This window comes from Rutilus rutilus (assembly GCF_951802725.1).
Source record: "Rutilus rutilus genome assembly, chromosome: 8".
Classification (NCBI taxonomy): Eukaryota; Metazoa; Chordata; class Actinopteri; order Cypriniformes; family Leuciscidae; genus Rutilus; species Rutilus rutilus.
Window position 1 is genome coordinate 35,756,010 of NC_140222.1, and position 24,053 is coordinate 35,780,062.

The following is a 24,053-nucleotide window of genomic DNA, read 5'->3' on the forward strand; positions in this document are numbered from 1 at the left end:
GTGGGACGCCTGAACTCAGAAGCTCAGTTTGAGGCGTCCGCCGTCTCCCTCGCTCATGAACCTCTTTCTGCCCCTGACAACGACAAAACAAGCCGTTACAAAGTGTATTTGGGTACATGACAAATCAATTATGTAATAATAAAATATACATTTCATATGAATTGACAAAAAGGAAAGAACTGTTGTATTTGGGTACATGACTAAAATATATATATTTTTTAAGTAAAAAATAAAATAAGTAAGTGGGTACATGATTTTTTTGTATTATTACATAATACATTATGTAATAATAATAATAATAAATATATAAATACATTTTATTTATTACTACTATTGATACATATTAATAATATTAATAAATTATGTAATATAATAAATATGACAAAAAAAAAACTTTCATTTGGGTACATGACTAAAGTAATTTTTATGCAATACTACAAACTAATAATATTGCATTATGTAATAATTTTTTTTTTTATGTATTACAACTATTCATAAATACATAATTATAAACTATGTAGTCATAATAAATATACATTTCATAAGAAATGACAAAAAAGGAAAAACTAATTTGGGTACATGACTAAAATAAGTTGTATGTAATAATACTGCTAATAATAATAATAATAATAATATTAATAGTACATAATGTAACAATAATGTAATAATAATAATAACAACAACAACAAATATATACATGCATACTAAGAATGCAACTATTCATAAATGTATAATAATAATTTATGTAATATACATTTCATAAGAAATGACAAAAAACGAAAAAACTATTTCATTTGGGTATTATATGACAAGAATTTTGAGGTAATAATAATAATAATTACATTTGTATGTAATATTTATGTATTAAAACAATTAATGTATTTTACCAATATCATTTTTAACAATTATAAAATATCAAATACCTTGTAATGATAATAATAATAAATTTAATATTTATTTCATTACCATTCATAATAAATTTATTTTTATGTACAATGTACAATTATACATAATTTTATACACTACTGCTATTCATAATAAATATAACAATACATATTTTGTGTAATAATAATAATAATAATAATAATAAAATAAAATAAAGTTTTGCCTTTATACAAAAAAGAACAATAACAAAACAAACCCCTCACTCACCGACAAGGACAGAGGTCCCTGAGTTTTTTATCAATGACCCCGGCATTAAAGCTCTGCTCCACGAACTGCTCCAGGAGCGAATAGGCACACGGCACGTCAATACTGATATCTGCCATGTCCAGGTAGACTCTTTCAAACCCCTGTAAGAGGACACCATTCTGATAAGCAGCACTTTTACAGCTGCAGTAACTCAAAGCGCCCAGCAGGCGATGCTCATACCCGTCTCAGCTGGTCCACAGTGATGACGGTGGAGGCGCACAGACACTTCAGCAACTGTAGGATGATCTGAAGCGTTCTGTCGCCTTTAGACTCCAGCACCATGATGACCGCCTGAAGAGAAGACAGATCGTCAGCCGCAGAGCCGAATCAGACTTGAAAAGCCTGTTTTCTAGCCGTTATTACCTCATAAACAAACTCATGATGAAAATGTGGCACTTCCAGTTCTCTCAAACAGCGCTCGGCTTCCACGGTGTCACCTGATAACAGGTACTCCTTCAACAGGAGGTTAACCTGCAACAACAACGGTTATGCAATCCGTTAGAGTTAGCTTGTGTTGACGCTTAATGTGCCGTGAAATCTCACAGTCTTTTGATGTTATGCAACGCAGCCGGTGAGTGTGTGTGTCCTTGCCTCTTTGATGAGCTGATTGACAGGTCTCTGGCCGCCGCCTGAACCCCAGAGGCTGTCGATGCGAAGGCCGGTCCATCGACTCATTCTCAGCAGCACAGCCGCGCGATCCAGAGCAGCTCTGGTGAAACACACACACACCCACGTCACACTCGCAGAAGAACACAGGATAACACACACACAGCGTGTGAAACACTCCATACCTGGCGTATTCGCAGTCTACTCGTCCTTTGTAGCCGTCTATGAAGCTTTTTGAGAGGATGTTGTCTGCAGCGGCTCGAGCGATGAACTGGCCGAGCATCTACAAGACGACAGCAAATGGGAATTAGCCGTTTCACGTTTACAGGTTCAGATCACTCATTCTCAGAGCTTTTCCATGAAAAACATCACTGTGATGATCCAAAAAAGAAAGAAATGCATTAATAATCAGGCCTATTACATTTCCTTTAAAAGCTTTAACAAATATAACAATGTTTCATTATTTATTTTTTTATTAATAATAATAATAATAATAAATATTACCATTGAACCACTGAATAAAATATTTAGAAATCCTTACATTTGATCAACTCTAATCTTGATCTTTTCAGATCAAATAAAAATATTAAAATTAATTAATTTTATATATATATATATATATATATATATATATATATATATATATATATTTTAATTAATTATTCCAGGTAAATATAACTCATTCTTATATAACTATATTCTATAGTAACTATATTCTATATATATATATATATATATATATATATATATATATATATATATATATATATATATATATATATTAATTAATTATTCCAGGTAAATATAACTCATTCTTAAAGGCATTTCCATATTTCTTGTTGACACCAAAAGAAGGAACTGAAATAATTAGTAATTAAAATTGGCCTAAATTAATTTATTTTAAGCTGCAAAAATTTTCTAATTATCCAAATATTAAATATTAAATATTAATAAACAGTAAAGTTTCACATAAAATTTTACTTTTTGGTCATCTCTAATCTAGGTCTATTTTAAAATAATAATATATATTTTTTTAATATTTCTTGGTCCATTTTTTTTATTCACACTGTCATAATACAAATAAGAAGATATTTAAAACGTCCAGGGAAAGATCACTCATTCTAAGAGTTTTCCACTGAAAGCATTAAATTTCATGTTTACACACACAATTTTCACAGAATCCAAAAGGAAGTGAAATCAGATAACTCCGCAGATATTTAATTTTAAAAGTACATAAAATAGCCCAAGTTCCTCATTGTAACATTTTTGAAATTCCATTGAAATGTGTGTAACTGTAAGCAGAGCGAGTTGTGTGCACAGCTGGAGGAAACACACCGTCCAATAATGCAGTTATACACATCAGTACATACTGATGGAGTAGGAGGTCAATATTTGTGCACGTGCTGTTTTGGCACATCTACCCTTTGTATTGGGTCGTGTTTGCCCCCATTCTAGCGCTCAAACAACATCTGCTCTAGTGTGCGGAGTGAGGGCTGTCGGGAGAGAGCTGGGTAAATGTGTTTGTACAGCAGAGTGTGTGTTTGGAGGCACAGCGCTGACCCAGCATTCTGCACACAGACACACAAAAGCACAAGCTCTGGTGTTTGTACGAAGCCAGAGGAAACAGCTGAAAGTTTCTTCCGACTGGTTCATCTGCACCACCATACGCGCTCCGACCACAGGCTTTTATTGCTAACCGCAGCTTATCGAAGACACTTTCAGCAAAGCAAACATGAAGACGCACCGGAGCTTAGAAACTGTGCCAAATGTTACGCTGCAAAAGTTACGAGAGAGAGAGCGGTTCATGATTACGAACTTTAGCTGATGATTAAATGTCATACAGATAATTGCGATTAATCTATTCTGTTCATTCCAATTCACATTTAATGTTGATTCATAATAAAATAAGCATTTATCATTTTCATTAAAGCTTTGAAAACTGCCATAAAGAATAAAAATATTATGGTAAAATTATATGTATGTGTGTGTGTGTGTGTGTGTGTGTGTGTGTGTGTATATGTATATATATATATATATATATATATATATAAAAAATAAAATAAAATAATATAAATATATAATAATTATTATTAATTATTAATATTATTATTATTAATATTTTTAATTATTAATATTATAATAATATATAAATATATAATATACACATACATATATATATATATAAATATATAATACATACATACACACACACACACACACACACACACACACTTACAAAGATGTAAAATATTTAACGGTCAACCTGGTCTACTTTCCAATTACACTGTCATGAATATAATATTATAACATAATATAATAAGTATATTGTATATTATGTATAGTATTTATAATAATTGTATTAATCAAAGTATAATACCAATATATTATTACAGTAATAGTCTAATACTAATATATTATTCAAATATAAATTCAAAAGTGATTTACTAGAAGTAGACTCGGAACTAGACTCGCGTACGGACGTTACTGTAAGCCAGTGATTATAGCTTATAAAGTTGATAAATATGGATATTTTTCGTACAAAAACCCATCGCTTCGCTTCAGAAGGCCTTTATTAACCCACTGGAGTCGTGTGGATTACTTTTATGATGGATGGATGCGCTTTTTGGAGCTTCAAAAACTCTTTTACTATTCACTCCCATTATAAAGCTTGGAAGAGCCAGGATTTCTTTTAATATAACTCTGTGTTTGGCTGAATGAATGAAGTCATATGCCCCTAGGATGGCTTGAAGGCGAGTAAATCATGGGCTAATGTCCATTTTTGGGTGAACTATTCTTTTAAATGTCCTCAGGCATAATCTAAGCCCTGTCTGTGAAACCAGGCCTAAATTAAATGTAAATTGTATATATATTAAATGTATATATATTACATTAAATGTAAATATATGAATGCTAATAATATATTTTAATGTTCAATACGTAGGGTTAATAACTCCCCAGAAGTCTGTGCAGTGGTAACAGTGACAGACACCTTTGGCTTTAGCGTGTTACCTGTGGAGCCGCTGGCGTGTCCAGCACCAGGTCCGGCAGCTCTTTGAGCAGCTTGTGGAAGGAGGCCTCCACGTCACCGGCCGTGAGCACGCGCCCGCAGAGCTCGCTGAGCAGTCGTGACGTCAGCTCCCTGTGGCTGGCTTTCGCCTCCAGCGCTAGCGACACGGCTAGCATGGGCACGTCGCCACGCATGCCACTCAGGTTCAGCTCGGCGAGCAGTTCCTGCAGGAACAGAGAGAGATGTTCTGATTATAATGAGAACGCACCCAGGTTTGCACAGGCTTGTTTACTCATAAAAATAATCGCAGAGGACTGCATGATACCGATTAGATATGAAAGGGCAAAAGCCGTCTCCTCGTTCAACAACACCGTCATAAATCTCACCGCCACTTCATTAGCATCCCCGTGCTCAAAGTACTCTTGGACTATAGGAGTGACCGTCTTCTCAAACGTCTCTTCGTCCAGAGGGAGGACGACCGTCTCGTAGACGCAGTTCTCCTGGAGAAACACACGGTTTGATGGCTTTGTGCGCCGATTTCATGGTTAAAAACCCAAAGCGTGCGCATCGTGTGGCTCTTACCTGCTCCGCGTCGTAATTGGGATCTTTCACATCAACTTTCACATCTTCGTCATAAACTTCCCCAGGTGTTCCCCATACGCCTTTACCGCCAGCCCCACCTATGGATACGAAACACACCATATCCTTTCAAAACAATCAAATGCACTGGAGGAACTTGTGACGTCACGTCGGGAAACGGATTGAAGAACGAAAACTATGCGACTCTTTCAGTTCCTTCTGCTGTTAGCACATGAAAGTAGATACTGTTCTTGCAATTGTCATGTTAACCGCACAGTGTCGTCCCTTCTGAAACGGTTTCTCCCTATAATTCACAGCTGGTTATCATCTCTCGATACGTGCTGAGCTCGAACCACAAGCGAACCAAAAAAAAAAAACTGATAAAGAGTAGTAGTTTGCGTATGCAAGGCTTAGCATGGTGTAGATGTTCTGCTACACACTTAAGCTGCCCCTAAACCGGTATGACTACTACTTTTGTGGCACATAAAAGATGATATTTTATGTTCTTTTTACCATAAAATGGAAGTCAAAAGGCTCCAATGTTGTTTGGTTACCAACATTCTTCAAAATATCTTGTTCTGTTGTTTCCGCAGAAGAAAAAGTCATACAGGTTTGGAACAACTTGAAAGGATTTTCCTTTTTGATCGACTAAAGACCCGCGACACGATGAAGGTAAATGAAGCACCGTCGACTAGAGCCTTCCACTGAACACAAAACGATTGATTTCCTTCAGCTAATTCACAGCTGACCGAGAAGAGAATACATTTTTCCTCATGTCTGAATAATGGGCAGACGTGCATTATTTGTAGTGTTTTATAATATACTGAACGCTACACCTACTAAGCATTTCTCATTCTTTATTGTTATAAAAATACATTACAATAAAAAAATAATTTAAAAAAACACACAAATCTTGTCATAATCAAATATTTTTTTGGCTTCATTTTTAGAAACGTTTCTCTCAGTTGTTTGTGCGCAGAACCGTGACACAGAACGAGATCATACGGAAGGGCAGGAGTTTTGATCACATAATATGATGGACGGCTCTGGAGCGAATGAGCTCTTCAGATCGCATAATTCAGTGGAAAAATGAATAGAAATGATAATCTGCATAAAAGAACATGTAAGAATAAATCTGCTCAACATCCGTTCTCTTCTCTCTTCCAGAATACTTTCCTTCTGTGTTTACACAGGTTCTCAAAACAGCGCCACCATTCTCACAAGTTTGTGCAACAGCTCAAATCTAATTGGACGGCTCGTTTCATCGCGGGGCGACGAAAAAAAAAAAAGACGACACGCTGGTCGAAAAAAAATAATAATCTCGCTTTGCGATTGATCGCGGCCGGCGTGAATAGCTCCATAAGGATCTATTGTTTCAATTCAAAAGCGTCATCACGACGTACATTTGTGTCGCTTAATCGCGCTCAGTGTGAAAGGCCCTTCAATCTTTTAGTAAACTAGTTCACTTTCGGCTTGAATTAAAGGCTGTGGTATGCAAGTGCTAAAATAATCATTTGAAAATACCTTTTAATGGCCTGAATCACAGGTCAAAATGAATAAGGTTTAGTAAAAATTGGGCCATAATTTGCTTAAGGTTACCCAATTACCTAATATCATCATCATCAAAAAAAAAATATATTTGGGACAGGGGCCTCCTCCTTTCCAGCTTTTATTGGGCTGCAACGTCCCTCTAGTTAAAATAGACTGTGCTTCATTTAATTTAAAGTCACAATGAAATGCAAGAAGTATGAAATTATCTTTTTTTTTTATTGTGACATACGAGTGAAAATAAAATGTAGGCTGGAGAGACTTGATTCCTTCCATTTGTTGATTGGATGGAGGCAGATCTGAAAGCGAGCTTGCAGTCGATTGTAAGAAGGGGGAGGGGTTTAAACTGACTGATTGGATAAGTCTGTAAGTCATTCACCCGAAAAATCGAATTACGTAATTTTGATTAAGAATTACGAGGTCAAAAAATAAAAATCGTACACAACAAGATCAACACGCATTTCGAAAATATACAGGGTGAATGCCGACTTTAAAAGTATCTTACGTTTGCTCAAACTAGATCAAATGACATATTTGACAAAGAAAACATGTCACCAATTTTGTATTTCTGGTTTAAGGGCAAAACAACACCATTGGCTTCTGCTCAGCCTGACCGTAAAGACGATTGTCAATATGCTGTAATCCACTTTTCAAGCCTATTCGGATAAAGTGGGGCACTTCCAAACCTACTACATTTTCACTGCAACGCCTACATCTGAAGGATTCTGGCCAAAAAAAGCTAACAGGATCTCCTGCCCTGCCCTGCCCTGCGGGCTTTAACCAGCAGTTACATAACACAAACAGGGCCGACTGTGCCATCGCAGAGTGAATAAAAAAAAAAAAGTGTGCCATTAAGTCATCTTGCGGGTGATGGGGGAGGTGGAAAGGTCAGGAGGGGCGATAATCTCAGCTAAAACACTAATCTAGACGATTAAATGATCACCGTCAGACACAAAGAGAGTCGAGTGTTGTTTTTTTGCAGGCTTGGCATTAGGTTAGCAAGGCAGCATACATGTGGCGTACTTGACGCAGCCAGTCGGACAGTATGTAGGCCGTTTCTGCAAGCCAGACTTTTCCCAAATCAGTTCAGGTCTGTTGCACTCAGAGACGTTGAACCCTCTACAAAGGACCAGCACTGTGTAAAACAACATCTGAATGAATGGGAGTGATCGTCTGTTATGAACGTATGCGTGAATGCGGGTGGACTTTGGTAGATGTAGTGTGTCAGTCCATTCACTCGGACGTTTGTTATTCGTCTAATTGGCTAAAATAAAGCAGCGGATGCTGGAACAGATCCAGGTCAACACTTGATTTGTTTTGAACACATATAAACGAAGCCCAAGCGCACTGGACTTTCAGAACTTTCAGAACTCCAAATGTAATTTATTCGTATTTACGTGCACTTCCGAGATCAGTTAAATCTAAAGTCCAGAATGTTTTCATCTGTTGAGTGTGGACGTGTTGTGAATATAGTTGTGGTTCTTGGTGTGAACGGGCTTTAAGGAATGAAAACAGCACCAATACCTTTCTTCGGCAGGCCTCGTCCCTTGCCCATCCTGGACCTCCGGTTGAGCAGTTTGCCCTTTGGGCTGGTGGGCGGAACCGTGGACCGGACCGCATCGCTGTTATCACTCAGCGAGTCGCCCCGGCCCGAATCCCGGGAGGAGTTCTTCCTCAGACGTCTCTTCACCTTGGCCTTGAGTCTTGCCTCGTGAATGCTGCCGGTGGGGGCCAATATCCAGTTTCCGTTGATCTCATTATTGACATTTCCAGTGAAGGTGTTGTCCTCGTCCCCGGAGGGGAAGGAATCGCTAAGATTTCCGGCCTCTGTGGATGACAGTATGTGAATATTCATGACAACTTATATTATGAGACTAAATATACATAAAAATAGCATTAGCACAAGGGGCCAAAGTTTGGGCCCCTTTAAAGACGTTTTATTCCACCAAGAGAGTAAAAACAAGTGATAGTCCTGACCTTGGCAAATTTGCCAAGGCTTATCATATAAAATACCAAATATATGGACAAATAGTTCTCAAACACTGACCTAGAAACATTTAAAATGATATAAAATCACTAACTCACGCGATAAAAATCAACTTAAACTTACCAACAGGGTTTGCATTTAGCCATGCCTCACAGTCAGTTGCCATGGTTAGTTTTACAGCGTATGAAGTGTGCTTTTGCACCTAGGAATGCAGAGATATTAACGTTAATATGTCTAAACCATAAATGAATTAATAAATGAAAACATGTAGACAGCTGCTCCAATCAGCAGCGTCCATTTGGCTCATCCACAAGCCTGATAACGTTACAATGAATGGACGCATTACCACACAGACAGACAGACGATCTGCAGTCTCTAAAACAAATCGTTTTGGCGAAGCAATACTTCGTTTTTATAATAATTTTATTAACGTGTTTTACATTTGAGAGCACTCATTTAATGTTTGGCGTTACGTGCACGCGCAAATGCACGAGCGCAACATAAACATAAACAAAGCCTCGGGACGTGCAGCGAACAAACGCGTTTTTGCCTTTATTTGACGCAGCGTGTAAGGTAAAACCTTCAAAAGTGTAATATATAGCAAAATAAGTTACTTCCCAACAACAGCTAATCGATAAAGAACAAATCCTACCAACCTGCTTTATCGCGAAGCCCAAGTTCGTACGCACTCTCCGATGATGTTGATTTTGTGTTCTCTGCCCAGCAACTCGACAGAGTAATGCTGCCCTGCGAGCTCTCTGATTGGTCAGAATAATAGAGGCGGATAACAAAATGACCAATGAAAATTGAGTTCTGACGAAACAGGTCTTTCTCGTATTTTCTACGAGGCGTTCGTTGAAGATCGTGACTTTCCGCCGCCCGGCGATGGACGCTGGAACAGAAGTGATGTCATTATGTAATACACTGCGCATGGGTGAGGATGAAGTCACTTTTTCTCTGTTATATTATTCAACTGACCCATTTAAAAAAAAAGATCCAAGGGTAATTTCATATTGTGCAGGCCAGTACATGTCATTCAGGGCCATCACAGGACATGATGATATTTTCCAAAATGTTTATTCAATATTTGCATCAATGCAACCCAAAAATAATTATACAGATTTTTCTTCCAGAAAATGGGATGCTATTATTAACAGAATATAAAACAGTGGAGAAAAAGTTTCCCAGAACCATTCCAATAATATACTCGCATTATAACACACACACTCACTCAGTTTTTTTTTTTTTTCGTTTTTTTTTTATCTTTAAACAAATCAATTTGATAATTAGACAAATAAGCATGGTCCAGTTCAAGTATCCCTAAGTCTGAGCTCTGTGTACAGCAATGATGAAAAGCAAAATAGCATGACAGACATTACACAGAAACAGCTTTCCACTGGTCAACCGGTTTTTTTCTTTCTTTTTTTTTTTTTGCATTTTGAGATTTTCACCACCTGAATACAGGGTGGCCTAGAAGGCACTTTAAAAAAGTTTATATTTCAAGCATGAAACAGATTCAAGACCTGAACACTGACAAAAACAACAACAACAACAACAGCAGAATATTTACAAGTTTTAACCTGAGGATAATTTTACACCTCTTGAAATTTAAATAGAAATTTAAATAAGGCACATCTGAAGTCTATAGAGGAAAATCAACACATACGCAAGCTTTAGAGTATGAATGAGGCAGATGCAAATTATGTAAACACTTCACTTACCAGTGCATTTCACATTCTGATACATATTTTTCACAGTGTAATAAAAATTCCTGGACTGCAACGAAATGACGTTCCTCTATGACATTCTCTCTTTCTTCCATGGAACACAAATGAAGATATTTTGCAGAAAGTTCCTGCTTACTTTTTTCCATACAAAGAAAACAAATGGGAACTGAGGCTGATGTGACGTGCAAAGCCTCGCTCATGACATGTGGGAGGAAAAAAAGATATTTGTTAAGTTAAGAAGATAACTTATTCGCCCACTCGTTTCAGGTAAATCATGGCCATGTTATACCAATTCGTTACAGTGTTATTTTAGTATAAAGAAATGAAGTTTTCTCAACTTAAATTTTCACGTTTTATCGTGAAAAACGTGATAATTTAAGTTGAGAAAACTTAATTTCTTTAGGTGTTACCAATTGAAGTAATTTTTTTAAGTTGATCCAACTGTTCACTATTTACAGTGTATAGATACAATTATAGTTTTTGTTAATACTTTTCAATTAGATTTTAATTTTATATTTTCTGTTTTCACTTTAATGTTAGTTCAAGTTTAGAAATTCTGGTGTGCGTTTTTGTCTTTTTTCTTCCTTTTTTAATCACTGTAAAAAGGGATCAGTTCACTTACTTAAAAAAATGAGTAAACCCATTGCCTTAAAATTATTAAGTAAATAAACTTAATTGAAAAAATTAAGTTATGTGAACTTGATAATTCCACATTACTTAAATTTTTTTCGATTAAGCATGAAGTTTATTTATTTAATAATTTTAAGACAACGGGTTTCCTACTTTTTTTAACTTAAGTCAACTGATCCCTTTTTACAGTGTACATAGTTTTTATTTATTAGTTTTAGTTTATTATGCTTCAGCTAAATGAAAATGAGAAGTTTTTTTATATTTTATTTCAGTTTTTTATGTTTTATTTCAGTTAAAGTTGTGTTTCAAGAAGGCCTAACACGTTTTTTAAGATTTGTTATAGCTACAAAAACCCTGATTCGTTCCCTCGTTTTAGTGTTATAAACGTTTTGGGCATAGATTACTTACAAACTGTAATCCATTACTGAATACAAATTACATGGTGAAAACTGTAGTTAGTAATGTAATCTATTACATGTCACATTTTAGGTAATATAATCTGATTAATTTTTGATCACTTTTGACTAGGGATACACAATATGAAAATGTTTGCCGATACCGATAACTCTTTATATTTGAAAGCCGATAACCGATATATTGGCTGATAAAAAAAATAAAAATAAATTGTATATAATTTTTGAGAGCCTGATTACAAAAACATAAGTCTCACCATTAAAAGCCATGTCCCAAGCACACATTTATGTTCTCATTATAATTTTACGTGGCCTATATAACAGACTTGCGCTACACATGTTGCATATGTAGCATTTTCCTTTTTTGAAGTGACCAAATTTCAAGCAATTTAAACCCATCGTGGCGAACAGTTGCACATCTGGAGTGTTTCAGTTTAAGGTAATAATATATTTCAACCAAATTCAGACAAATGTTCTTATTGGGCCGATAAAGATAACATTTTTGACCTAACTCATTTAATCACATTGATTTGTATAGAATAATCTTGTAGCATACTGATATAAAAATGCAAAGAGAAAGAAAATATATTCCACTCTTTATCAACAACGTGAAGTAAATTGACGAAAAGCTAATAATTAATTAGATCTTAAAATGTTCAAATAAAAGAAAAATTATTTTAAATAAAAACAATCAAAATAAAACACTTACTAAAAAGTATTTTACCGTTTTACTGTTTATGGTGTGTGGCCTCTCAATTTTCCATGTGATTATCGCTGCATAACTAGTGGCCGTTCTTGTGTGTGCAATTCCTAAAAACTGGAAGACTTTCTGAACATATACAAGCAATAGGCTTTTTTAGAAAAGACAATTTAAAAGATAAAATTAGGGATAATCATTGAATTATGAATAATTTACTGCCATTTTGTGATTAAGTAATCATGTAATCAATAAAAAGTAACTCTAGTCGGATTACGAGTATTTTAAAATGTAATATAATCTTAATTACAAGTATTTAATTTGAGGAATCTGTACGTGTAATCAGTCCCATGCACTGCACGTGCACTACTTTTATGATGCTTATTACATTTTTGGAGCCAAAGACCTCATTCACTTCCACTGTATAGAAAAATTACATTGTATTTCACTGACAAAAAAAAAGTAGTGTTTACCATTTTTTTTCCAGTGAACTATTCCTTTAAAATATGATACTTCATTTTTAATTCGTAAAAACGTTCATACAATTCACATTGCTATGAACCAGAGTACACAGAGGATCCAATTGCTCCGGTTCTCCTTGAGTCCCTTCCCTCTCCTCTTTGTGTCTCTCTGTCTCTCCATGGATTTGTCTCATTCGGTGTGTCCCAGCGGTGATGGTAGTCTCACGTGAGCCTCACTCAGTTTTTGGCGACTCCGTGTGGAAGTTCAAGAGACTTTCCTCCGCCAGCTGCGACAGATACTTCTATAAAAACACAAACAATCCCCGATTAAATTACACAAACGTCAGTTTACTCTTAAATTACAGGCATAAGAGCAGCTGTTCAGCCTTGAAGAGCAACAGTTTGGTTTCTCTGACTAAAATGGCTGACTGACTGTTATACTGAAGTTAGTTTATGCTACAATTGGATTTTTGCATGTTTATAAGCTCTTTTGGCTCAGAAACCAAACTATATTAAAATATACTTTTCAAACTCATAAGTTTATGTAGTTTGTCCACTGGCAATATCCAACAGTGGATAAAATGAGAAAAAACTTTGACTTGCTAAGGCTAATTTTAGCTAGCTATTTATGTATCCTAATTTAGTCATCTTAAATAATATTGACGCACTTTTTTCATAATTTGACAAAACTGTCTTTCACATTTTATAGCCGCAAAATAATTTTGCACTGGTGTTGTGCTGATAAGTATGGACTTGACTGTTGAGTCAAGTTCAGGTCTGTTTTAATGACATAAAAGTGCCTTTAATCGAAGAAACTCCCACAAATGTGAGTCCTACCAAAAAGCGTACTTGTTTACCAGTGAAACAAGGAGAGCTGAAAAATAAGAAGGTCAAAATGTGGGAGGAAAGCAGGTGTTTCCTGTAGTGTTTACAGTCTCTCTCTCTCTCGCTCGGTTTCACCTGTCTTGCTCTTCTGGTGTTAAATTCTCACTGTAGTTCTTGTTAACTCAACACAGCTGGCAGCCCTCGAGTCTGAGACGCGAAGTATGAGGTGACGCTGTTTGGCTGATGCTCTAGTGTGAGAGACATGACAACTGGTTGTGGTCTGACTCTGATGACGGGGAATGTCCGGCTCCGAGCCGCCTCAATGTTGTGTTGGAAAGTGTGTTCGTCTGTCTGTATGAGTGTGTTTCTGAAGGGTTATGAGAAACCATATCCCACCCTGAGGACCGGGCTCCTTAGATCAGTCGGTCTTACATTGCCGTCACCAATGGTGTGGTGAGTAACTAAGTGAGTGTAGCCTTTACGGTTACAAGGTACTATTTCCAGCAAGTAGCATTGCAGTGTGGCCAAATGCTACTTCGCTGTTTGAATTTCACATTGTTTGCATGTGGCGTTAATGCCCAGAGAGCAATAGTCAAATCCGCTCTGCTAAGTGGTTCTCTCAGTCCACTCTGATTCATTCTAGGAAACAATTCACCGATTCGAGTTGCTTGAGCCGCTTCCATGTAGTTAGTGAGACTGTAGTTTCGCTAATCTTATATGTTCTGCTAGAAAGGTCTGATTCATGTTAGTAAATCGGTTAATTCAGGAAGAGATTTTAAGAAACAATTCTCTGATTCGAGTTGCTTGAGCAGCTTCCATGTACAACTGTAGTTGGTTAGTCAGTAGTTTAGCTAATCTCATGTACCGTTGGAAACTCGGATTCATTTTTGTGAATCAGTTTGTTAGGGAAGAGATTTTAAGGAACAATTCACTGATTCCAAGCAGTGTTATTTTATTTATTTATTTATGATTATTTTGAATAAATTTGTATATTTGTAGTTTTCATGTTCATTTTGGTTTAATTTTTAGTAATTTCGTTATGTGCTTTTTTCGTTTTATTATTACTATTATTATTTTTTATTGCATTAATCATTTTATTTAATTCATTTATTTCAGTTAAAGTTTTATTTATTATTTATTTTCAGTTAATAATTTTAGTGCTTCAACTTCAACTTATTTCAGTTTATTGCCAAGGCAACATTTTAAATTTTCATGTACTTAAAGTTTTTTAACTAATATTTTTATATTATTTTATTTCAGCTTTATTTTCAACACCGCACAAGAGTTAAAGCTGTTTAAATCATCGTATCACAGTCGTTTATGGTTTTGTATTGTCAGGGGCGTTGGACTGGGGGTAAAACCAGTACTGATTACCAGGGCCCCAAGGGGAGAGAGGGCCCTTGAAAAGTCTGGAAATTTTTATTTCATAATGAATGTCAGATGAAATGTAAAGTTAGTGTATTGGCTGAATAACTTGGTTAATTGACTGATTGGTCCCACCCCTTGCTAATGCGCCAAATGGTTTAATCCATCTGCACGCATTTCGTTTATGTTAGTTCGTTGAGCATCTGGTGGAGCGCAAAATTATGCTTTAGAAATGTCTCTCTCAAAGAAAGCCAAATCAGGCCACCAAAACAGAAAGGAAAGACAGGAGAAGGAAAGAAAACAAAATGAGGGGAAACAATTGGTAACCGACTTCTTTTCAAAGAAAGATGAGCACAAACAACACGAAATTGGGTTGGTTGGGGAACATGGGGGCCCATTAGGACTGTCTATGCATAGCGCCCGGGATCTTGTGCTACGCCCCTGTGTATTGTCATAGTGACAAAGCAGTAAAATTGCAAACAACTTTAAAGGTTAAGAAAGAGAAAACATTCATATTTCACTGGAAAGAGAAAGGAAGACTGCATGTTAGTATTTATGACCTGTAGGTTCCTGTAGTGAATTGTACTCCGACAGTGTGACGTCTTGGCTGTTTGTTCGCTGTTGTAAAACAAGCCACACAGGTTACAGTAAAATCCCGTCCTTGGCACAATGAACTCCACACCTGCCAAAACAACAAAAACCAGCCAGAAATCAGAACAACACCACACCGATACATTTTCTGAGTCACGTTCTGATATTACTGTGTGTGTGCAGGGGTGTAAAGTCAGCTCTTCTGTGAGGGAATCAAGCGCGTTGGCTGTGTGGTAATGAGTACAACAAGCTCAGGCCTCGAGGGTGCAATTCACACCTCACTCAACAGGATGACAAATGCTCCACTGACATCAGCTGGCCTTAAAGGCTTCAGTTACCCACTGAGAGCCTACATCACAGCCAGAGCTGCTCAAAGCGCCGCTATTACTATTGCTCATGCTAGCTGTGTTTACATCATGTGGCTCGAATCTTTTGACTCCGGTGGACGTACCTAACGGTATGCTGTGTTCACTAATGGCTTTCTCCTGATCCTGAGAAGGTGACGCAGCACAGATGTCTGTCGCCTGAGGTGAAGGGGCTGGTAGCGAGTCAGGAATATCTAGAATAGAAAAGCAGGTGGAATGATGAGACTAGGCACATGTTATTTTATCTACAGCCTGTAAATCACATTAAACTGACACTAAAGGTTCAAAAAATGCCCTCTAAGATTTTTTTAGCAAGTAGATTTTAAATGCAAAAATCTTTGATGATTGAATTTCACAGTTTTTGTAGGTAAAAAAAGTCAAAACTTCCAAAAAAAATTTGGTTTTTCAAAAGTTTTGATAATTCTGACATCATCTTGACCTTTGACATAATTTTGACCTTTGTCAAAAAATAAAAGTTATCAACATTTCAAAGCTTTTCCACACAACAAAAATGCAAGTGTCATCAAGTTACATTTTTGCTTCACTAATCAAAACAAATATTAGCAGCTCTCCAGAGTGACACTAAAAATTATCGCAAATGCAACCAAAAATCCTTCCATGGTATAAGCGGACAAATGATTCTCAAGAACTTGCTCTTTTTAATGAGTCAAAAGGACTCACTTTTCAAACTCAGTCGTGATTTAATGGTTTGAAGTATCCAGTCAGTGAATCTGAACAGCAATCTTAATCAAGAGATTATTCATTTAGATTTCTATGACATTTACATTTATGCATTTGGCAGATGCTTTTATTCAAATTGACATTCATTGCATTCAAGGTACACATTTGATCAGTTATTGCTTTCCAGGGGAATCGAACCCATGACGGGCGTTGTTAGCGCCACGCTCTACTTTTCGAGCTACATGACGGCTACCGTAGTTATGAGGAACTAAGTGTTAGTTGTATCTAACACATACAACTAACTGACATACTAACAAACTTATATGACTGTGGGTACCTTTCTTCTGACTGTCCTGTTTGAGACATGGCTCCTTGTTGTCCATCTCTGTCGCCTTTCTTTCGTCATTACTCGAGTCTGTCACTTTTCCACTTTCACATGTGCTGCTGTGGTTTGGAGGCCCAGCTGGTGTGGCTGTGTTGGTCTGTGTGTCCATATCAGTGGCGGTGCAGGTCTCCTCCAAAGCGCTCTTGAACTCGTGGGACGGGAACTGGTTGAGTTGAGAGACCGGCTGCTCTGGGACAGGTGACTTCAGGGGCGTCTCTCCGGGGCAGGACTGAGCACCTCCAGAGGTTTCCTCTGGGACCAAATCCACTGGTGGAAGGGTAGGAGGGTCCACCACAGTGTCCTCTACTTTTGTTGGGGTTTCTGCATTTGGTTTAGGGCTCTCTGTCGTCGACTGACCGGGCTCAACTCTCGGGTCCTCCTCTTGAAGGTCAGGTAGATCAGGTTCAACTATAGAGTCATCCTCTCCTCCGACTTCATCTACGGTCACCAGTTCCTCCATGCTTTTAGGATACCAGCTCTCCTCCTCTCCACTTTCCAGTCCCTTGGCAAGAAATCAATACTTTCATTCAGCAAGGATGCATTAATTTGATCAAAAGAGACAGTAAAGACATTTATAATGTTACAAAAGATTTCGATTTCAAATAAATGCTGTTCTTTTGAACTTACTATTCATCAAAGAATCCTGAATGAAAAAACATTTTCCACAAAAGTTTTAAGAAGCACAACTGTTTTTGTATCGGATTGTTGGCTGTAGTGAAGCGCATGACGGAGGAATAAACAAAATAAACAGGATAAACAGGTCTTCAAAAACAATAAACAGGAGAATAACATGGAGAAACACAACCACGCATACATTGATGCTACAGGACCAAGAACCAACTCAAACTTAGGGCTTAAATACACAAAAGAGATCACTCAATTAAACACAGAGGAAAACTGTGTCAAACCGGCAAACAGAACCTGAACCCAGTGAAAACTAAGGGAGGGCGGGCATGCTGGAGTCATGGAAGGTAACGGGCAGGGCGATGCCAGCAGGCTAGGAAGCCTCCAGGGTGACACGGGTGATACAGGAGCCAGGGAGAAGCAGCCTCCTTGACCACTGTGGCCATGAGGAGGGAGCTTGACTCGGCCACTGTGGCCGGATAGCCAGCCAGCCCCCCCATGAAATCAAGGACAGCTTTGCACACTCAAGGCATAGTTCTGGGTCCTGAGCGGCCTCCTGGACGCGCTCTGGGGCTTGAGCCGTCTCGAGTGCAGACTCAGAGGGCGGGAGCAGGCTTGTGACTGAGCTCTGGGGCTTGAGCGGGCTCCGGGCTGGAGGACTGGAGGGATGTGTGTGTGCCCCAGACACACACAGCAGCAGCAACGAACAAGGAAATTACCACCTCTTCGACCACGCCAGGGAAGACAGGAAGAGCAGGCTCCACAATTTCATTCTTCGGAACGGACTTAAGGTCCTCACTTTCTGGAGCCGACACCGGACTGTGCTCAGGGGCTGGACATGCAGAGGTCCGTTTCTTCTTCCTCAGCCTCCTCCTTTGGGCTGGGGTTAACGCAGAAATTGAACAGACTCTGGACTGGACTCACGAACTGCAGCGAGCTCTGGAACTGCTTTCTCTGGAGCTGGCTCTTGAACTTCACTCAAAAGAACAGGCTTGAGAATATTACTTCTTGGAACAGACTCGGGAATTCACTCACTGGAATGGACTCTGCAATTTCACTCACTAGAACGGACTCTGGGATTTCACTTACTGGAACAGACTCTGGGATTTACTCAACTATATCTGAACCATTCAGTCAGAGAACATAGTTAATATATTCCAACAATGACGAACTGAATCTACCGGGAGACAGGAACTGATACAGTCTGTCATTCAGTCCCTCTCGAAAGCAGGCCTTAAGCATGTGAGTGCCTCCAGCTCACCCGATGGTAATACTGCTAAATGTCATCCACAAATTGCTCCAAAGGCCAACCGCTCTGTAGGATGGAGATGATCTTCAGCCCGTTTCTTTCGTTCAGCCAGATCTATAGTGTCTGGGGTCCTGTATTCTGTCACGGATTGGTGGCTGTAGTGAAGCGCACGACGAAGGAATAAACAATATAGTCTTTAATTATAACTTCAAACACAATAAACAGGAGAATAACACAGAGAAACACAACCACGCATACATCGACGATGCAGGACCAAGAACTAACTCAAACTGAGGGCTTAAATTCACAGAGCACACAAAAGAGCTAATGAGATTAATTAACAGGACAACAGGATCAATCAATGAAACACAAGAAAACTAGGTCAAACAGGCAAACAGAAACTGAACACAATGAAAACTAAATCAAAAAAGAAAATAAACGTGACAGTTTTCAATCTGTTTTAATATAAAGAAATGTTTCTTGAGCATCAAATCAGCATATTAGAATGATTTCTGAAGGGTCATGTGACACTGAAGACTGGAGTAATGATGCTGTTTTGAATTGTAATAATATTTCACAATATTACTTTTTACTGTATTTTTTTTAAATAAATGCAACCTTGGTGAGCATAAGAGACTTCTTTCAAAAACTCTTCCTGAATCATAACATTTCAGAAAGCAGAAACGCAGTCAGGAAGATTAATAGGGTGACCACCTGGTTATTGCTCTGATGGGATTTTGCTGGACAACGCAGGACACATGGGAGAGAGATAAATTTACTACTATTAGACTATGTAAATATTGATTTACACTAGTCGGAAAGCCTATTTGCCATGATAAATATAATAAACTGAATAACAGACTAGTAGGTAAAATCACATTTTATACTAAAATAAATTTCCTTAAGTAGTGACTATGTTATGTTCATTTATTAGACTATACAAACATTACTGTAAATGCATTTTACCAGATTCAGTGCATCTTGGATTTGGCAGTTTTGAACAGGACAAATTATCCAGTATGTGTCTGTGTTTAACCTCCATCCGGAGTTTACTTTTGATGAGGTCCACACTGGTTCCTCTTTTTCTCCATCCATGTAGTCGTCATTAGCAGAAAAAAACCCTCTCTATGAATATGTTCAGGGCTTGACATGAACTTTTTTTGCTCAACAGCCACTGTGGCTAGTGGTTTTCCAAAGTTACTACCCGCACTGCATTTACAGCGATACCATTTTGACAAAAATGGCATTTCGATTTTTTTTTATTACCTACAATTAGAGATAATATTAGCAATATTAACAATAATATATTGTCACTTTAAGAACTGACACATTATTTTGTGTTTTTGACTGTTTAAGCGCAATAAGCAGTGAAAAATAACTCAATTTAGTACTGAGAGGCGGCTTTATGCTTGCGCTCTTTGGGTGTGAGCACAAAATCTGCGAGAATGGGTAAAATGATGCGCAGTACGCGCAATCCCATACCGAAACTCAAGCCCTTTAATACCAACAATATTCATCCGGAGCAAATGAAACGAGTGACTGAGGCAGGATTTTTCCCGATCTAGCTAAAACATTTTTAAATGCCAATCACAGTTTATTATTATATTTATTAACTGTGGTATAATTTCAGCGAAGAAAAAAAATACAGGCATAATTGAAATGCGGGACACTGCTTATGAGGAAAGCTCCCAATTTCGGGACAGATGGCCACTCTATAGATAAATGAATAAATGTGTTTACCTCACTGTCACACTTCGAGGACTCCTCAGGTTTGCTGTTATGAGGAGACGCTGATCTTTCTTTGGCTCTGTGTTCTTCCTTCTGTAATGCATAAAAAAGCAGCGCTATTAAAATATTGTGTTGAAGGGGTGAATTTACATTCCACTCCTTTTATTATATAACGATCATAGTTTTCTTAAATCTATTGCACCTATTCTGGTATTAGTGTAACAATGCAGTTGGTATCTGAGAGGTAACTGAAGCGGTGTTTATTCATTAAGGCCCACAGAAATGCAATTGTTTTGTAATTTATTAAATTTGATCTTCATGCAAGTATGCAATCCTCATTTGTTCTTGTTCATTTTCCTTTGCTGTTCTCATGACAGCTGTACAAGACATGTAAAGGCAACTGTGCCTAGGGTCATGAAGGTCAGTAACGCACCACATGTATCCACTAATAAATACATGCCATTAGTAACTCTTTAGGTTTTACAGGTCACTACATGTTAAAAATGTGACGATGAAACATTGGTAGAAGTCTATATCAGATCAAGTTTGTCCCAACTTTTCTGGATTTGGAGTTGAAATATTGTTTAATAAAGCAGTACATTTAAATATTTAAAATAGTTTTAAAGTGTATATATTTTAAAGAGTGTATAATATTAAAATATGAATAATATTTTGCTATAAATACGATGTATTATACATGATCTAAATGATTATATCTAGTATTCTTAACTCTTAAAGTGTATGAAACATTATACGCAGTTGTATTACATTACAGTTGTTCTTAAAATGATGTGAAATGTGTAGGACATGCCTTATTTTGGGACTCTTTCTCCTCGTCCTCTCGTCTCCGGCTCGACTTCTTGCTGCGTCCTCGGTCTTCTTCTATCCGGTTGGAGCCGGTGTCGTCCGTCACGTCTGACTCCGAGTGTCTCGGCCTGTGATAGTCTCCACCGTCCCGTCTCTTAGTTTTCCCTTCATGTCTGTGATGTTGCGACCTGCTCAGTTTATCAGTCTTGTACAGTGAGTCTTTCTTGTAAAAGTCATCTATGGAGTGGTAGGAGGAGAAGGAGGATCCCTGAGGACTCCCGCGGGGGTACCAGTCCCTGCCCCGCTCGTCCCCGTGCCCCATACGGGGGCTGATCCGCTCCCCGGTTTTAAGGTAGGGTTTCCTGCGCTCGGACAGCCACCCGTTGGCTCTCTCCTCTTCGTCGTTCCTCCAGTCGTCTCTGTCACGGGGGTCCTCGTCGCCTCGGGAATGGGACGTCCAGTCCCAAGAGGCCCGGCGCGGCCCCATGCCGTTGCTCCAGTCAGGCCGACAGGGCGGCCCCGGGGGACTGTGTGCAGAACTACATGAAGTGAAGCTCGGACTGTGGGAGCGCGGACTCAGAGAACGACTGACTGGGCTGCGAGATCTTGCACGTTCTGGGAGGTACCTACGCAAACCAGCAGCGGATTTGAGACAATGATAAAGAAAAAGAAAAATATTTTTAAAAACAGTAATGTACTCTCTCACTTTCACTTTCTTGGTCTTATATTAGGGTGACCATACCTCCCCGTTTTTCCGAGGACAGGCCACCGAAACCCGGGATTGTCCCTGTTTTACAGCATGTTCAAAACAACCCGCAAATACACAGCAAAAAAAGCCCAACCATCATAACCTGCTGGTTACCAGAGCAGTCGTGTAGTGATTATCATCGCCAACAGAGGGAGCTGTAAGCTACATTCATTACTCGGTCGGACGCCGCTAATTTAGCCATGAAGAACTGAACCTGGTCGAGCGCAGAGCACGGTTATTTATCCTTTTTTATTTAATTTTTTAAGAGCTTTCATGGAACTTTTTAGAATTTTTTAACTTTATTTATTCTCGCAAAACATACGGAGATTGCACATTTATGATATACAATATACAAAATGTATTAACAATATGCTCAATGTCATCAGAATACAAAGGAGCACTATTTATCATCAGTTGTCAAAAGAGACACGTGAGTGTCAAGGTAGTTACAATACTAGACTTGACTATAATAATATAATAATTCTGTAGTATACTATAAAACAGTCACGAGGGTCTGCAGGGCTCCTCTCTATGATGTCATTTCCTTTTTAATGTTTTTTTTCTCTGCACGACATGACTTGGATTTGGAGGACAAAACTTTTCAAATGTTAAGCAGTGAAGCTGTTTTTTAACTATTATTATAATACAAACAATAGAAGAAGAAATAATAATAATAATAATAACAATAGAAGATTATGCCAAACTACTTTTCAAGAATTTCTTTATTATGAGACCAGGACAGTTGCACTTAACCAGACACTTTTGACTTTATGCCCTCCAAAATTTGAATTTGAATGTTTAATTTTGAAAGTAATTAGAAATTCAAATCATGTTTTTAATAGAAAATATGTATTCACAATCACATTATTGTATATACGAAATGTATTTTTGAATAAATGTATAGTTTCAAACCCAAAAGAGTCCCTTATAAAACATCCCCACCTGTCAGTCTCCTGCATCTCATCTCGCTCTCTCTGGGAATTGATGTCATGGATGATTGAATCGACATCTTTACCTGGTTTCTGGATCAGAAAGCAAAACACTCTGAGTTGGGTTTGCTCAAGTCATGTGACGACGATGAGTCGAGACGACACATACCTTCAGCTGCAGCTCCTTGTATCTCTTGGACATGCGGATCAGGAGTTTGTGTGAGTTGATAGTGGCCGGCTGCAGCTGGTAATACTGAACCATGGCCTGAGCCGCCTCTACGTACGCCATTTCAAGAAAAGCCTGACAGAAAGCACGCATGAAACATAAAATCTGTCAAATGGGATCCGAACAGATATTCTTTTTAATTACGTAATAAATCTTTAAGACAGTTACAAGATCGATTCAACGCCAGGCATTTCAGGCACATGTCAAACTTGGCACTGGACCCAGAATGTGATCCAGTTGGTACTAACAGCAGCACCAATCAAAAAGTCAATCAAATGTGATTAACGAATCGTGGTGATGGAGACATCATCGTTGTCAGGGTTGTGCTTGCCTAAATCTATTTCTGCAGTACTCCTCCAGCCTGGCACGATTTACAACAAACTGTGCGATAAATCATCTTAGGACACTGCTATCTTAGTTTCAAATGAGGTAAAACAGTTATTTAACTGAATAATACAGCTTGTAAAAATTTGAAGTCACCATGAAATAAAAACGTAAACTTCAAATTTATTATGGACTATATTAACGTGCCCTCATAATCTTTAATAAAAATATCTTCTCCTCCCGCTTGCAGCTCATTTCTTTTCTTTGATGATGCGTTTACTGGCGTTAGGGCGGGGCTACCTGTCACTCACATGAGATCCACCAATAGCAAACCACAACCATCCAATCAATTCCCCATTG

At 38.0% G+C, this 24,053-nt stretch overlaps 2 protein-coding genes across 3 annotated transcripts in view; both read right to left on the reverse strand.

The window, feature by feature from the left end:
- The window catches only part of pdcd4b (programmed cell death 4b), a 10,450-nt gene extending 585 nt beyond the window's left edge, over positions 1–9,865 (reverse strand). The window contains exons 1-12 of the mRNA XM_084416664.1: positions 9,575–9,865; positions 9,042–9,120; positions 8,456–8,758; positions 5,387–5,484; positions 5,191–5,304; positions 4,807–5,028; positions 1,983–2,080; positions 1,783–1,900; positions 1,555–1,662; positions 1,372–1,482; positions 1,153–1,292; positions 1–73 (exon numbers count right to left, since the gene is read on the reverse strand). The exon at positions 1–73 is cut by the window's left edge and continues 585 nt beyond it. Coding sequence (XP_084272790.1) covers positions 16–73; positions 1,153–1,292; positions 1,372–1,482; positions 1,555–1,662; positions 1,783–1,900; positions 1,983–2,080; positions 4,807–5,028; positions 5,191–5,304; positions 5,387–5,484; positions 8,456–8,758; positions 9,042–9,120; positions 9,575–9,850 — 1,725 coding nt within the window. The 5' untranslated portion in view covers positions 9,851–9,865 and the 3' untranslated portion in view covers positions 1–15. The remainder of the gene's footprint in view (positions 74–1,152; positions 1,293–1,371; positions 1,483–1,554; positions 1,663–1,782; positions 1,901–1,982; positions 2,081–4,806; positions 5,029–5,190; positions 5,305–5,386; positions 5,485–8,455; positions 8,759–9,041; positions 9,121–9,574) is intronic.
- A 3,003-nt stretch (positions 9,866–12,868) lies between these two features.
- rbm20 (RNA binding motif protein 20) overlaps positions 12,869–24,053 on the reverse strand; it is a 66,301-nt gene continuing 55,116 nt past the window's right edge. The window contains exons 7-14 of one of the 2 annotated variants that reach the window (XM_084416663.1): positions 23,313–23,444; positions 23,157–23,236; positions 21,471–22,092; positions 20,672–20,752; positions 17,011–17,560; positions 16,079–16,186; positions 15,597–15,718; positions 12,869–13,148 (exon numbers count right to left, since the gene is read on the reverse strand). In XM_084416663.1, coding sequence (XP_084272789.1) covers positions 13,080–13,148; positions 15,597–15,718; positions 16,079–16,186; positions 17,011–17,560; positions 20,672–20,752; positions 21,471–22,092; positions 23,157–23,236; positions 23,313–23,444 — 1,764 coding nt within the window. In that variant the 3' untranslated portion in view covers positions 12,869–13,079. The remainder of the gene's footprint in view (positions 13,149–15,596; positions 15,719–16,078; positions 16,187–17,010; positions 17,561–20,671; positions 20,753–21,470; positions 22,093–23,156; positions 23,237–23,312; positions 23,445–24,053) is intronic. The other variant, XM_084416662.1, reaches the window with a different exon arrangement.